We start from the raw sequence: 14197 nt of genomic DNA on the forward strand, positions 1-14197 counted from the left end.
TCCATTACACTGAATGGGAAACTGAGGCAAGAACAGACTTGTCTAAGTCACACAACTAGTAGATGACAGAATCTTTTCTCTCTCTAAACTTGCCTTCTTTTTATCACATGGCTGCTAGAAAAAAAGTGAATATCATCAATTTGGACTGTATTATTAGAAACATGGCGGTCAGGGGCGGGAAGGGGACAGAGAGCTATATAATACCAAGGTTAATCTACAGATAGAATGGCATGTCTGGTTTTCTTCCCACAATGCCAGGGGAAGGTTAGCACAGGGATATATGTCACAGGATAAGAGGCCCAGAAATAAGGACAATCGAAAAAGAGTTCTTTTGGGATGTGTTCTTTGGGATGTGTCTGCCAGTCTTGAGGTACTGTGATCCTAATTGCTTAACGGTGTGATACTTTGTGTGGTTGGGTTTCAAAAAAGTGGCTGCAGAAGTCCGAGACAGCTTTTTGGAAGAAGTGGAACAGCTGATGAATAATGAAGGCTGGCAGGATTTGGAGAGGCAAAGGTGGCCAGCATGAAAGAGGTACAGAGATAGGAATGGACACTTAGCTGTGGGCAGGATTGGATTATGAAGGTCTTGAATGCCTTGGAGCTGAGCCCTAGGCTTGCGGTCTCTCTCACCTCAATCGCTAATGCTGCCACCTAAAGCACTTACTCTCTAGTTCTGGCCTCAACAGAAAAGAAACTGCTACCTTGTGGACATCCAACTAGCTACTCCTGCATACCTGGAAGATTCTCCTTGTGAATCCTAAAAGAGCTTGAGAAAAACTTGGTCCGACCCCCTCCCCTGGGCTAGGATCCAGATCTTCTCTGAGGCCTGGGTCTTCTGGAAGAGTTGGCTAAAAGGGGAACCCACTGGCCTCAAAAGAAGCTGAACTGAGAATCTAAATTTAGAAGAAGTTGAGCATAAACTGGGTTCTGTGTTCATGGGGTATTTGGGGAGGTAGCGGTACCCAGGCATCAGCTTGATAGGTTGCTTGGAGAAACAGGGTTCCCCAGGGTATCATGAACCTGAGGTTCTGTCTTGGCTTCTCTTTTTTCAGCGTAGCTTCCCAGCCCACTGAGAGCCGCACACTGCTAGACTGTGCAGTACAAAAAACACCATGGTGAGTGTGAAACTGGATTATGCCTGGGGCCATCTTTTTCCCCCTCTTTTCTAATAATGCACCTGGGAGAGAGCTCTTTATAATGCTAGGCAGACTCCACTGCACAGCTGTCCCTGGTCAATTTTGCCAGTCACAGGGCATGAGTCTGGGGTGGGCTTGATCTGGGCCCCCAAGAAACAGGTGAAATGCCAACCATTAAACAATTACAACTCTGGATATTTCTAATAATATCTGAAGAGAAAAATGGCCAAGCAGATGGAGTCCGACAGAATGAAAAATGGAAGCAGCTAGGAGGGATGGGGGAAGGAGAGCCCTCGTGTGTGTGGCTGGCAGGGTGGCTGGGGACTAAGGCTGTGAGCTTTGAGAGTCCTGCTCAGGCCAGGGGACAGGAGGGACAGCCAGAGACCTCGATGGGCCCATTTGGGATGTGGCCATATGCACTGGTGTTCTCACTGTGGATCAGCAAATGCCACAACTTACTCTGCTAAACTTTGGAGTCTATAAGGAATTTTTGTTGGCATAATTTCATTTGAGTCTCATTATGAACCTGTGAGGCAGGCAGGAAAGGGAACTTGATTCCCTATGAGGAAATATGTACAAAGAAGTTAGGTAAACTCCCTGAGGTTACCCAGTAGCTTGACTAAGACACTGAACTTTAAGCCCAGTCTGGCTGACTCTTGAGCTTGAATGGGTGCTTTAGCTCTCTCCCTCTGGTTCCCCACTGCTACAGCACCTCCTCATACCCTTGCCTAACCTAGAAAATAGTCTCTCTGAATCTCTTAATACAGTGTGTTCAGCCTTTCAACACATGGCTTTGGGGGTGCCTGTCCCCTGACCTTCTCCTGACCCCTGCCCTCTGGGTTTGAGATGGCATTTGGGCCTTCTGAGCAGGCAGCCAGCCCCTTTCTCTGGCTGGCCCCAGGCTCCTCTGTCTCCCCACATGCTGTGCCACTACCAGTGCTCACCTTGCTTGGATTCTCCCTTCACAAGAATGCCTTCTCCTGGCCATGTACATCACTACTGGACCATCTTAAAACTCACCTGCAACAACTCTTTTTGATTAACTCCACCACACCACATCTACCATCATTTCTTTGACTCATGGGGTCTGTAGTCTCTGGTATGTGCTTATCTGCACAGTGGTATGGTGGAGAGGGGAGAAGTAACAGTATCTAGTTTTGAGTCTTGGCTCTGCCACTTACTAGCTGATAGACTTTTGAGTAAAACACTTAATCCTTCAAGAGCCTCAGTTTCTTCATCTATAAAATGGGAATAGTCATACAAAGCTTAGTCAGCCTCACATGATGATTAAATGAGTTAACAGACATGAAAGCATTCTGTAAGCTGCAAAGAGTGGAATAATAATGAGTAAAAATAATGGTAGCCACAGCAGTTGCAGTGGCAGCATTCGACTCGGTATTTTACAGATATCACTTTCATTTTTATAATAATCTCGAGAAGTATTATCCCCATTTTACAAAGAAGAAGACTGAGGACCAGAGAGGGGCAATGGAAGGGTTTTGTCTGCCTCTGCCCTCATACCCAGGGGTGAGGGTGTGCCCCCTATCTGACAGTGCATTCAATAGGGGCAGGTGTGGGTATTCTATTTCCTGAGGTACCTCTGAGATCAGCCAGTCACTGGTTTAGTGCTTGGTGGCTAAATGAATTGATATTTGGTGTTTCTGGAATCACAAACAGGAAAAGAACAGATACTTAAACTTCCATTTTACAGAGAACAGTGAGGCTGGGACCCAAATATCTCTTAGTGCTCCAGGTGGTTACTACTGCCCTTGAGTAAAGACACCTTCCATTCTCTTCCTAATCCCTTCTCCAGGGAGCCTTATGCATTTTTTCAGCAAACAGGCTCTGTGCCAGGTGCTGGGGCATCCATGCAAAGGCCTAAAACAAAGTTGTGCCTTTGAGGTAAATGATGTTATGAAAACTGTAAGTTCCAAATGGGATAGGAGCACTGAGAGGAGTGGGAAAAGACATTTATGCCTGATTGACATTTGCACTTGAAAGATAAGGGGGTTTCCAGGCAGCTGGGGTATAATGCAACAGTCCAGGAAGAAAAGACCCAGTGTGTGCAAAACCAAGGAGAGGAAAGAGCTGTCTCTTCCTCCCATCCCAGGCCTTTGCCTCTGTCCAGCTCCAGGTCCTAGGGGAATCTAGGTAGGCAGACCCACTTTTCTTAATAAGTTCTAGTGATTTAGGGTGGGAGATTTTTAAACCTAACCTGGAACATATTTGTTCCATGCTTGTAGCATCTCCTGGGGGAACCAATCCTTCAGAAGGACTCCAATGGTTGGGAGTCACCCAAATGACCATCAACAATTTCCTGTCTTCCGTTTATAGGTTCAAGAACACAGCAAGTGCTTAATAAATGCCTACTGACTGAGTGAATATTGGTGCCTTGGGTTTGGGACTCATGAGAGAATAGTTCTTAATCTGTAAGGATTATTCTTTCTGCAGGCAAACTATAAAATACTGAGTGATTAACATATCAAAAATGCAAAGGAGAGCTTTTGCTAAGCCTTCCCACTGTGTGTGTACTGGGGGTAGGGGTCACCTGAGGGAAGAGCAACGCCCTTTCAGAAAGAGGCCGAGATGAGAATCTGTCCTGAGGAAAGGCAGAATGTCAAAATGGGACACACCTGTGTGTCCAACCCTGGGGAAACAGCTGAATGAGAGGTAGTTCCTGACCTTTGGAAGGAGAAAGACACACAAATATGTTAGCTACTAAGCGCTAAGTGAAGTGACAAAAGGTGTTTGTCAGAAGCCCAGAGAAAGGATCCTGAATCCAGGTGGAGGACTAGGGGCAGCTTCCTGGAGAAGGCCTAGATGCCAAGTGTCTTGGCAGGAAAAGTGGAAGTGCAGGGCAGTCCAGGCAGTAAGAAGAGCAGGAGCAAAGACAGGGTAGCCTGAAATGGCACTGTGCATGGGTAGAACTGCAAGCAGTTTCATGAGTTAATCACTACCACGCCACAACTCAGGGATGACCCGGACATGTTTCTCCAATCAGAAGGGGTCCAGAAAGGTGCAGGGCTCGAGTAGAAGATTTTGTTTTTAGACTCATTGAAGAGGGAAGTGAAGCCCGAGGCAGGATGTTGTGCCAACTGTGTAGCAAATGGCTGATGCTGAGATTCCATAGTTCAGGCCAGACCCCAGCATCAAAGAGCAGTCAAGGTGGCAGTTTCCCTGAGGGAGTGCCTGGCTTCAGAAAACCAATGGGGACCAGGTGGAAGGGGTATCAGGGACAGGTCCCTATTCAGAAGGAGCTCTAGGGAAGCCACTAAGCTGGGTTTCCTGGAGAAGGTCTGGGGAATGACCTGTCTGTCCAAGAAGTCAAAGGTCAAGGATTATGGTTATATTAATTAACTACGTCAGTACGGTAATATTCCTAGTATGATTGTGAACTTGTAGAGGGAAGGATCTATAGCTTCTCTTCTTTCCTCATGCATATCATAGAGATGGACAAGGGGTCATACCAGATTAATTCAACAAACTGTACTAAGCATCTACTTTGAATAGGGAGCTATGCCAAGAATTGGAACAACAAAATAATTATGCCATGGTCTCTGCTCTCAAGGCGCCTGCAATCTATTGTTCCTGAACTGAGTCAAGCTATTTAAAAACTAGCCAGGATTGTGGAGATAGGCAGGGTGGGGTACGAGAAGGGCCAAAAGGAAAGAAATTCCAAGCAGAGAGGACGGTATCACAAAAGGCAGGCAGGAAATCAACAAATAGTGAGTGTAAGGAAGCAGAAACATCCCAGTGTTGCTGGTGTGTGCAGAGCAAAGCAGGGGCGGGGGGGGGAGGGGCAGTGGATGACGGTGGAGCAGCGGCTTGGGTGGGCCTTGTGTACTAGGCTGAGGGAAGAAAGGACCACTAAGAGATTTAAACAGGGGTGCGACATTGTTAGAGTTCTCTTCCAGCTGGTGAAGAGAACTGATTACAGAGGAAGGAAAAGAGGCAGGGAGACCAGTGAGGAGACCACCACTGTGCTCCAGACAGGAGATGGTGGCGTCTAGAGCCACGGCAGCAGTATTAGGAACAGAGAACAGAGGCCAGGTTTGAGAATCATTTGAGAACTAGAATGGGAGAACTTGATTCTTGATGGGCTAAGTTTCTAATTAGGAGACCAGTGAACTGAAGTGCCCTTTACTGAGTTAAAAACATAGGAGGAGGGCAAGTTTGAAGCCAGGGGAGGAGTCTAGTTTTGAATGTGCTGTTGGATAGCTCATTGCCTTTCTGGGATGGTGGGGCCTAGAGGCTGCTAAGGTCTCCCTGACAAGTTAAGCATCCTCCCCCTCCCCATGACCAGTAGCAGTTCTGGATTCTGGAAGGAGAGCCTCACATTTGAGGCCAAGGTTCCAATTTGTGGTATGTAGGTTGGTCCTGCTTAGGCTCCAGTGACCCTAGGAAGAACAGAGAAGCCATGGGGGCCTGGGCTGTGGGGCTGGTGCTTTGTCTCCTCTATTTGTGAGGCAGTATCTATGCGCCAACCTTGCTGAGAAGCCCTGCAGCTGGGGATCACACTGATAAATTCACTGTATTACTTTGCACAAATCAATATCCCAGCACTTACCAAGGGTTGATGTGACCGAAATTGGTTTCAGCCAATTCGTGAGGGTAATAAATGGCCATTTATCAAATCAATTCATTCTGCGGCACTTCTCTGGCTACCCATCCTCATGGTACCCATGGGGTGCCAGGCTCCACCCAGCCAGTCCCTAGCACACATCTGACACTAGCCTAGAGGACTCGGAGGCTGGGCCTACTCTATATCAGCCTCACTTTCCTGTACCTGCTTCAGTTTTGAGGTCGTGAGGTATTAGGTGCTGCTTTGTCTACCACACATTCTGGCCCTAGAGAGTGCCTTATGCTTCACCTGGGTTGATAGCTGCAACCACTAGGCTGCCTTATTCTCTGATATTTGGGTCCATACACCTCTTGGAGCTGGTCACAGGGACTGAACACGGTTCTGAACATTATCAGTGTGATCCCTGCAGCAAGATTTCTCAGCAAGGCAGGCACACAGTTACCACCTTACAAATTGAGGTGATAAAGTACTAACCCCATAACCCAAGACACCATGGCCTCCCTGTCTTTCACTAAGCCATAGCAAGGTCAACCTACATGCCACAGGACAAAGAGTAGGGCGTTCCTGGGCAGCTATTTTACCTCTGGCCTGAGGCAGAGTTCAGGTGAAAGAAGGGAAGCTTTGGGTAGAGGGAAGGACTTAAGGCAGATACTCTAACAGCTCTTGGGAGGTGGGGAGCTGAATCATCTACAGTTGCTCCTGATCAACATCAAGGATAGACAGGATGAAGGGTGCATTCAGAGTAGGAGTATGGGAAGAGGTGAGTCTGGGGCTAGGATTAAGGATCAGTTGATGTTTGAAGAAAATAACTGTGGCTTGACCTAAGGAGCACAGTGCTTAACCCTAGGTTGTGAGCATCTCAAGGACAGAGACTAGGTTTTATTCATTGCTGTCTGGCACATACTAGAAAAAGCATGAGCTTTATATTCAGTATCGGAATTGGCTCGCCACCCACAGGTGAGGCAACTGATGCTCAAAAAAGCTAAGTGACTAGTCTGAAGCCGTATAGCTGGTAAGTGGCAGGCCTGTTATTTGAGCCCAGATTGGTCTAATTCTTTCCATCTTAATGCTTTCCCTGGCCCCTACTTCTAGGGAGCTTCATATCTTATGGGTTTGAGGAGCTGGTGAGAAGTAGGAGGTCAGGCGGAGCAGGCAGGTAGCCTTCTAGGAGAGGGCTGGGTAACAACCTGAGGGAAAACACTGTAACGGCCCACGTGGACATGAAACTCCAGCAACAGACACACTCTTAGACCTCCACTCAGGTAATCTGTCTCTCCCATTGGCTATACCCTCTCTCTTCAACCTATGAGCATTCCCAGAGTCTTCCCTCACTCCACCTCAGACCAGGCCTTGGCAAAGGAGTAGGGGCAGCCTGGTGTGGCCTGAGCAGTGGAGCCTTGTATATTCAAAAAAGCTTTCCCCAGCTCCTGTGTGTGCCGGCAGCTTTCTGATCTCTAGCTGGTGAGGCAGCTCTGGTCTATGGGCTCCTTTTATCTGCTGATGGGGTCAGGCCCTGATGAGGGTCACTCCACCCACATGAGTCCCACTGGTGTGTGAGAACGATGGAGTTCAGGCTGGGCCTGCTGTGTCACAGGTGCAGCTACCTTCATTTTTCAATTATTCCTCTAACTGCTATCCTAGGGCTGACAATATGCCTCAGAAAGTCCCAGAGGGGCAGCCACAATTTCAGTCTGACGGCTCCTGGCTCCTCGTATCTGCAGCTGAATCTGGTGTTGTCCTTGGCAGTTGCTAGACCACATTTAGTGGGACTAGAAGCTCGGAGAGAAGAGGTGGGACTGACAGACCCTCAGGGCAGTGGTTTTTAAACTTTAGCTGAGCATCACAATTGCCTGGAGGGCTTGTTAAAACAGAAACAGAGTTTCTGTTTCCTTAGTTATGGGACAAGGCCTGCGATTCTGCATTTCTAACAAGTTCCCAAAGGCTGTTGATGTTGCTGGTCTGGGGGATCATGCTCTGAGAACCACCTGGAGGATATCCCTTTGCCTAAGGATGGCATAAGGTGCCTCTTTCCTTCCCTAACCTGTCTGAAGACACTCTCAGAGAGACATGCACCTGAATCAGAGAACAAAGGTGAGGCCATTGCCTTCAGCAGATCCCTAGCTTTATGTATTAGTTCGGTGGAGTCTGCAGGGGCAGGAAGGTCATTAAATTAGGGGTTACGCTAGAGGGCAGTCTGCCTCCCAGGGGTCAATGTTTGGGACATAAGAGCTTCAATAGTGGAGAAGAAGGCACCTGAGTTGCTCAGAATGTTTGCCTAAATTTGGACCAACTACCGACAAACCATACTGAAGTCATGGAAAAGTCCTGGGCTGGAAGACAGAAGGCATGAGTTCTAGGATTAGATCAGGTGCTATTTTGCTGGTGACCACTGGCAAGCTCCTGCCCTTCTCTGGGTTTTAGTTTTCCCATCTCAAAAGTGGAGAGTGGGGGCAGTGAATCAGATGAAGTTCAGGACTAAAGTCTAAGCACAGAAAAGCAGCCTTGAGCAAATTATTTAAATGCTCTCTCAGCTTCCTCCTCTGTAAAATGGGGATTTAATGGTATTGACCTCATAGGGTTGCTGACACAATGCCTGGCATATAGAAAGTAATCAACAGATGTTATTAACCACCTCTCTCCAGTTCGGTGACAGTGGGCTATACACTTCATTGCAGCAGATCCTAAGGCAATAGGCTGTCCTGCCCTTTTTGCCAGCATCCTGCATACTCACCAGCACCCACTGTGGCGATGGCATTCTCCTGGCCAATGATGTGCTCTTTCAGCCGCTGCTCCAGGGGGAAGCGGCGCCGTTCTTCAGCCTCTCGTTTCCGTTGCTTCTCCTGATACTGTGGGGAGAGAGGGAACATGGCTCAAGGGACCAGGTACTGTAGGACTCCAGTTTCATCCCAAACCAGGGGCAAAACCACAGGTCTGGGTCTCTGGGGGTTCTGCTGCATAGCTCTGGATCATGACCACCAGGACTGGCCCAGTCCATTCCACTCTCCCTTTGTCCTGGCCCTCACATCATCTCCTCACTCCAGGTGGCCACCACTCAGGGGTTCCGGCTCACCCTGCTTAGCTGCCCGTAAAATAAGGACTGCTAGTAGATTGACCCTTGGCTCTGGAGATTGAGGGAAGACCTGGGTTCAAATCTCAGCTTTATCATTTATAAGATGTGTTTATCATTTGGAGCAAGTTACCTCACCTCAGTTTTCTCATCTGTAAATTGGGGATTAAATAAGATGATGTATATAACATGCTCAGTATCATGTCTGGCATGCAGTAAGTACTTATTAAATATAAATTTCTTTCCCTTTCCTCTTATCCTTTTGAAACCCTTTTTCATTTCCAAACTGGGGCTATGAACACCTTCCACTTCAATATTTCTTCATTTCAAATAAATGCACAATTAGTCAGCAATTGCTGCAGGTCTTGCCCTGGGCATGGCCATGATGAAAGGGTGATTAGTGGTAGGGGTAAAGAAGAGGACTGTGTCCTGTCTTCTGCTGAGTGCCTAGCGTGTTTCCGACCCTGGGCTTAACCCACTCCAGAAAAAGCACAAGGAAGAGGCCTGAGCTTAGTCACGTTGCAAGGGAGAAGAAAGGAGAGCCAGGTCTTGCCCTCAGGGAGCTCAAAATCAGGCAGGGGAGGCAGAACCTGTAAACAAATACTTCTCAGGTGGAACCAACCAGTCTCTCCTCATGGTTCCAAAGCATGACTGCCTATCTCTAGCACTAAAACACTACTTGAAAACCAGCTTGTTGCATATTTGTGCATCTGTCCCTTAAATCAATTATGAGCTCTCTGAAGGAAGGCACAACCTTTCATTCACTGCAGCTTCCAGCATGGGTCCTGGCACAGTGGAGGCACTGCTGAATGTTTGTAAAACTGAATTTGATGACACACACAGAGGAGGGAATTAACAGCTATATTGGGCGGTGTAGGAGAGTTCAGAGACAGAAAGGATAAATAAAATGTGGAACATTTTGGGGGAGGCTTTCTGGGAGACAAGAGGCTTGAAGAAGTGGGAGGACTGGGCTAGGTGGGAGCTGTGGGACTATGTGGAGAACAGGTGGGAGGGGTGAGTGTGTGGGCCTGATAAAGAACTGAAGGAGGCCAGGGGCTAGCAGGAAGAAAGTAGATATTGGAGTGGGAAGGAAAGACTGGGTCTTAAGGAGGATCCTTTCCGCTAAGACCCCAAAAACACTGACATCATTCTAGAAAGAGCTGCCAAGGCAAAGCCTTGTCACAGAAGTTGTGGCTGCAGATTGCTCTTGCGGGCAGAGTGGATGAAAAATACCTGCTGTTCAGGCAGTGTTTTCCTGTTATGGTAGTGACCTTGACAGAAGTTAAAAAAAAATAAATAGCAAACAATCCAATTTTGGCTGTTGCTATCAGTCTATAACTGAAAGCTCCTATCAGTCTGGGGTTTCATATGGAGCAATAATTCGGTGCCAATCCCAGTGGAGCCACTCTTGCCAGTTGGAATCCAGAGTGTCACTGTGCAGTTCCCTTAGGCACCACATACATCATCTGGCTCTGAAGACTCCAGCCATCTATCTGCCTCCCCCTCCTCTCTGCCCATCCAGCCTCGCTCAGCACTTGGGTCCAATGGGCTGGAGGGCTAAGATGGTGAGATGCACACAGCTCAGACGCACAGTGCTGGCCAGTCACCTGGCTGGGAAGGAGCTTGAAGGATGGATGGAAGTAGGCTTCCCAGGATTTGTGGTTTGGTTTACTCACTTCCCCTCAGTGATGGGTCACAGAGTATTCCTGCTTCTGGGCCCTTGCTCTCACTGCTGCCCCTCCACACTGCTTCCCCTTACCTTCAGGTGCCCTGTTGATCTCAGCTTAAATGCCATATTGTCTAACAAGCCTTTCATAAAGCTTCATACTTGCCCCTTGCCCCTGGGATCTCTGCTGCACTTACTTAACTCCTATTGGTCTCTCCTTCCTCAACCATGAGGTCCTTAGTTACAAAGACCATGTTGTATTCATCTCCATAGCTCCAGCACCATGCACAGGGCATGGCTCAGAAGGAGTCCACACATGCTGCCATCTGTGGAATAGCTGTTGTGTGCCAGGCACTACAATCAGCATGTTATCCAGAGTATCTCATTTAATTATTGTAGTCATCCTCCATCTGAAGTTTGGCTCCTATTTTGGCTCATAGCAAGGCAAGGTGGTGTGGCAGAAGAAGAGCTTTACTCCAGACAGGTCTGAGCTCTAACCTCATCTCATCCACTACTAGCTAGGTGACCTGCGGTAATTTAATTGACCTCCTTGAATCTTAGTTTCTTCATCTCACATGGGATCCTTGTGAGGATTAAATGAGATAATGTATATAAAATACTTAGCAGAGTCTCTGGCACATAGCGAATGTATGTATGTTTAATAAATGGTAGTCTGAGCAACTCAAGTTGCTAGCACAGTACCTGATCCTTATTAGGCCTCTGATAAATGTTAGTTCCCTTTTCCTTCACTGGATTCTGATAGATTATTTAACTCAGTACCTTTTTATTCTTTTGGTACCACACTCCTTTTAACCAATTTAATCTTGAATGGAGTTCCAGAGATAAAAAGAAGAGTTGCTCCAGTTCAAGCAGAAGCCAACACCCAGTTCCACTTGGGTTCCCCCACTGCCCCAGAAGTGGCTCTTGAGGCTCCCTCCTCTGGGAACCCTAGGTCTGCAGTGTACAGCCTCAACACTAATGGGGCTCTAGGGATTCTACTACCTGAAGCAGCACCTCTGGCTGTCAGTTTTCTGTGCATGGTAGAGAATTCCACCTCTAGGTATTTTCCATTCATTGGTCTATGGGGCCTCATTGAATGTATCTTTTTCCTTTGTCCCTGCAAAGCCTAACATGACTTTTCTCTCCACTTTGTTGAGTTGGGTACACCATTGTGGCTTCTCTAAGTCCTCTCCAGGGTAAACATGTCCTTTAAGTCTTCTTCAGTGTCATGATTTGGGGTTGTCTTAGTCTTCTTATTTTCTTGGGCAAGGGGAAAGAGTCCTTGACTTCTATGCGGGTGTGGGTAAGGGAAAGGTTATACCATGACCTGGCTGGTTTCTCAGGAGTTTTCTATATGGTTCTGGAAAAGGTTCAAACTATAGTCTTAAATCTCTGAGCACATCCTGATTCTCCCCTAAATACTTGCATCTGGAGCCCCAAACACCTATGCCTATTCAGAAAACCTCTGAAAATGGATCCAAATTCTTGATAAAATGTACAAGACACTGGGATTAAACCAGGCAGAAAGTTACTGCTTCATGCTCTTTCCCCAATGCTTAGCACAGAGTTTGTTCTAAAAAAATGTGCTGAATGAATGAATGAATTTTAAGACATGAGCCATGAGCCCAGCCTTGTGAAAGGCTAGCCAGTGGAGGGACCTAGAGAAGGAAAATGTTTGGTCTCCATATAGTCTATCTGGAGGAGAGGAGAAAGAAGGATGGGAGAAGGCAATTGGTAAGGGCTCCATAAATGGAGGCTTCTATTGCTCCTAGCTCTTGGAGGCGATGGGGAGGAAGGCTAAAGGAACTGCGGTGAAAGCCCTGCTCAGAAAGGGTTCCACCAGAGAAGAAGATAGGGCAGATGACCCAGCCTGCAGAAGCAGAAAGCACCAGGAAGAGAGGAACTAGGAAGGCACAACCCAGGAGAACAGGAGTCGGGGAGTGATCATCTTAATAAAAGCCACATCCAATTAGCTTCAGAAGCCCTTACTTGGAGCCAGCAATGACCAGCTCCCCATGCTGCATCTCAGCTGGATAATCACGGCCACTGGTTTCCATCAGTCTTGATTTAATATGGCACCCCTCCTGGCTGTGAGTGCATTTACAGGAAAGGGCTGGGAGGCTGAAGCGAAGCCTAGCAAGGCTCACTCAGAGTTGGGTGGCTGGACTGAGTGGCTCTGTGGGGGAGGGTTCCAGGGAGAAGGGGAATGGCAGGCATCCCTATGTTGGGCATCCCTGAGGGGACAGGTCTGACACTGAACCTGGCAGTATGTTCACTGAAAGGGCAGCTGGGACAGAGGTGGGAGTGGGAAGTAGGCAGATGAGACCTTGGACAAGAATGGGACAGTTATGGAGGGAGGGAGAAAAGAGACAGCAAGGTGCAGTTTTCCATCACCTGCCCACAGAGTTCATCCCGTAGCTCAAAAACAGACTCAGATATGACCTGTACTCCTGACTCCCTAACTCACTTCACAGTCAGGGCTTCTAACATGTTGGGGATGACAGAGAGGACTGGGTGGGGAAGTCAACAAAGGAGACCAAGAGATAACAGATGAAATTAAGGAGGGTGATAGAGAAAACCCAGAGTGGTGCATGGAATAGACTGAATTATATATTCTGACATAAGATATGTTTTTAATATTAATCCACATCCCTGTGGGGTGTGAACCCATAAATGGAGATGTTATTTTTAGTTAGGGTGTGACGTAACTGAATCAGGGTGGCCTTACTCTATTTTACTAAAGGCCTCATAAAAAGAAATCAGATAACTCCACTTCTGACTTCCTACATGATATAAAAGAAAAACGCATAAAATGTAATGATAAATCAATGGTTTTGGACTTATTATGCAATTGAGACAAGAACTACATGAAGGTGGAGAAACGGTGGGAGGCGTGAGTGCGTGGGCTTGAGGTACAGGAACACAGTTTATGTATACTATTAAAGTTAAGTTGGTATCAAAGCAAACAAGAGTGTTATAGATTTAGAAGGTTAAATTTAAGCCCCATGGTAATTACAAAGAAAATCCTGGAGAACATGCAAGCTTAGAACTTACAATACAGGTGTCAGGGGCGGAGGGCAGGGGCAATGGGGAGTTAATGCATATGGGTGTAGGGATTCCATTTGGGCAGCTGGGAAAGTTTTAGTAACGGAAGGTAGTGAGGGTACCACAGACTGTGAATGTGATTAATCCCAATGAAAAGTATGCTTGGGAGAGGTTGAGATGGGTAAGTTTATGTACATATGTTCCCACATTAAAAAAAAAAAAAAAAAAAAAAGAAATATTATCCTGGATGGGATCTAACAAGGGAGGAGAAAAGGCTCAAAGGAACATTACTGAGACCCATGAAAAAATTGGAATATAGACTGTAAGCTTTATATCAATGTTAAATTTCTTGAACTTGATTACTGCACTTAAGATGGTTACATAAGTAAATATCTTTGTTCATAGGAAATGTACATGGCAGTAATAAATGTTCAAGGAGCATGTGTATACAACCTACACTCAAGTGTTCAGAAAATGGACTGACAGGCAGATAGATATAGAATGATATGGCAAATGTGGCAAAATGTTAAAATTGGTGGATCTGGGTTTTAGAGCAGGAGGGCCAGGGGTATGCTGGAATTCTGAGTATGGAGTTTGTATTATTTTTTTTAACTATCCTGTAAGTTTGAAAGTATTTAAAAATAAAAATTTAAAAAAAAAAAAAAAAAAAGTCAGAGAAAACCACACAGGAGGAGACCAAG

The 14197-nt window shown here is 46.7% G+C and overlaps 1 protein-coding gene across 2 annotated transcripts in view; it reads right to left on the minus strand.

Annotated features, from left to right (window-relative positions):
* CLPB (caseinolytic mitochondrial matrix peptidase chaperone subunit B) overlaps positions 1-14197 on the minus strand; it is a 180875-nt gene that overhangs the window by 37881 nt on the left and 128797 nt on the right. For both annotated transcript variants that reach the window (XM_037840530.1, XM_037840531.1), the window contains exon 7: positions 8450-8564. In XM_037840530.1, the coding sequence (XP_037696458.1) occupies positions 8450-8564 (115 nt within the window). The remainder of the gene's footprint in view (positions 1-8449; positions 8565-14197) is intronic.

Source organism: Choloepus didactylus, chromosome 6 (genome assembly GCF_015220235.1).
Source record: "Choloepus didactylus isolate mChoDid1 chromosome 6, mChoDid1.pri, whole genome shotgun sequence".
Classification (NCBI taxonomy): Eukaryota; Metazoa; Chordata; class Mammalia; order Pilosa; family Megalonychidae; genus Choloepus; species Choloepus didactylus.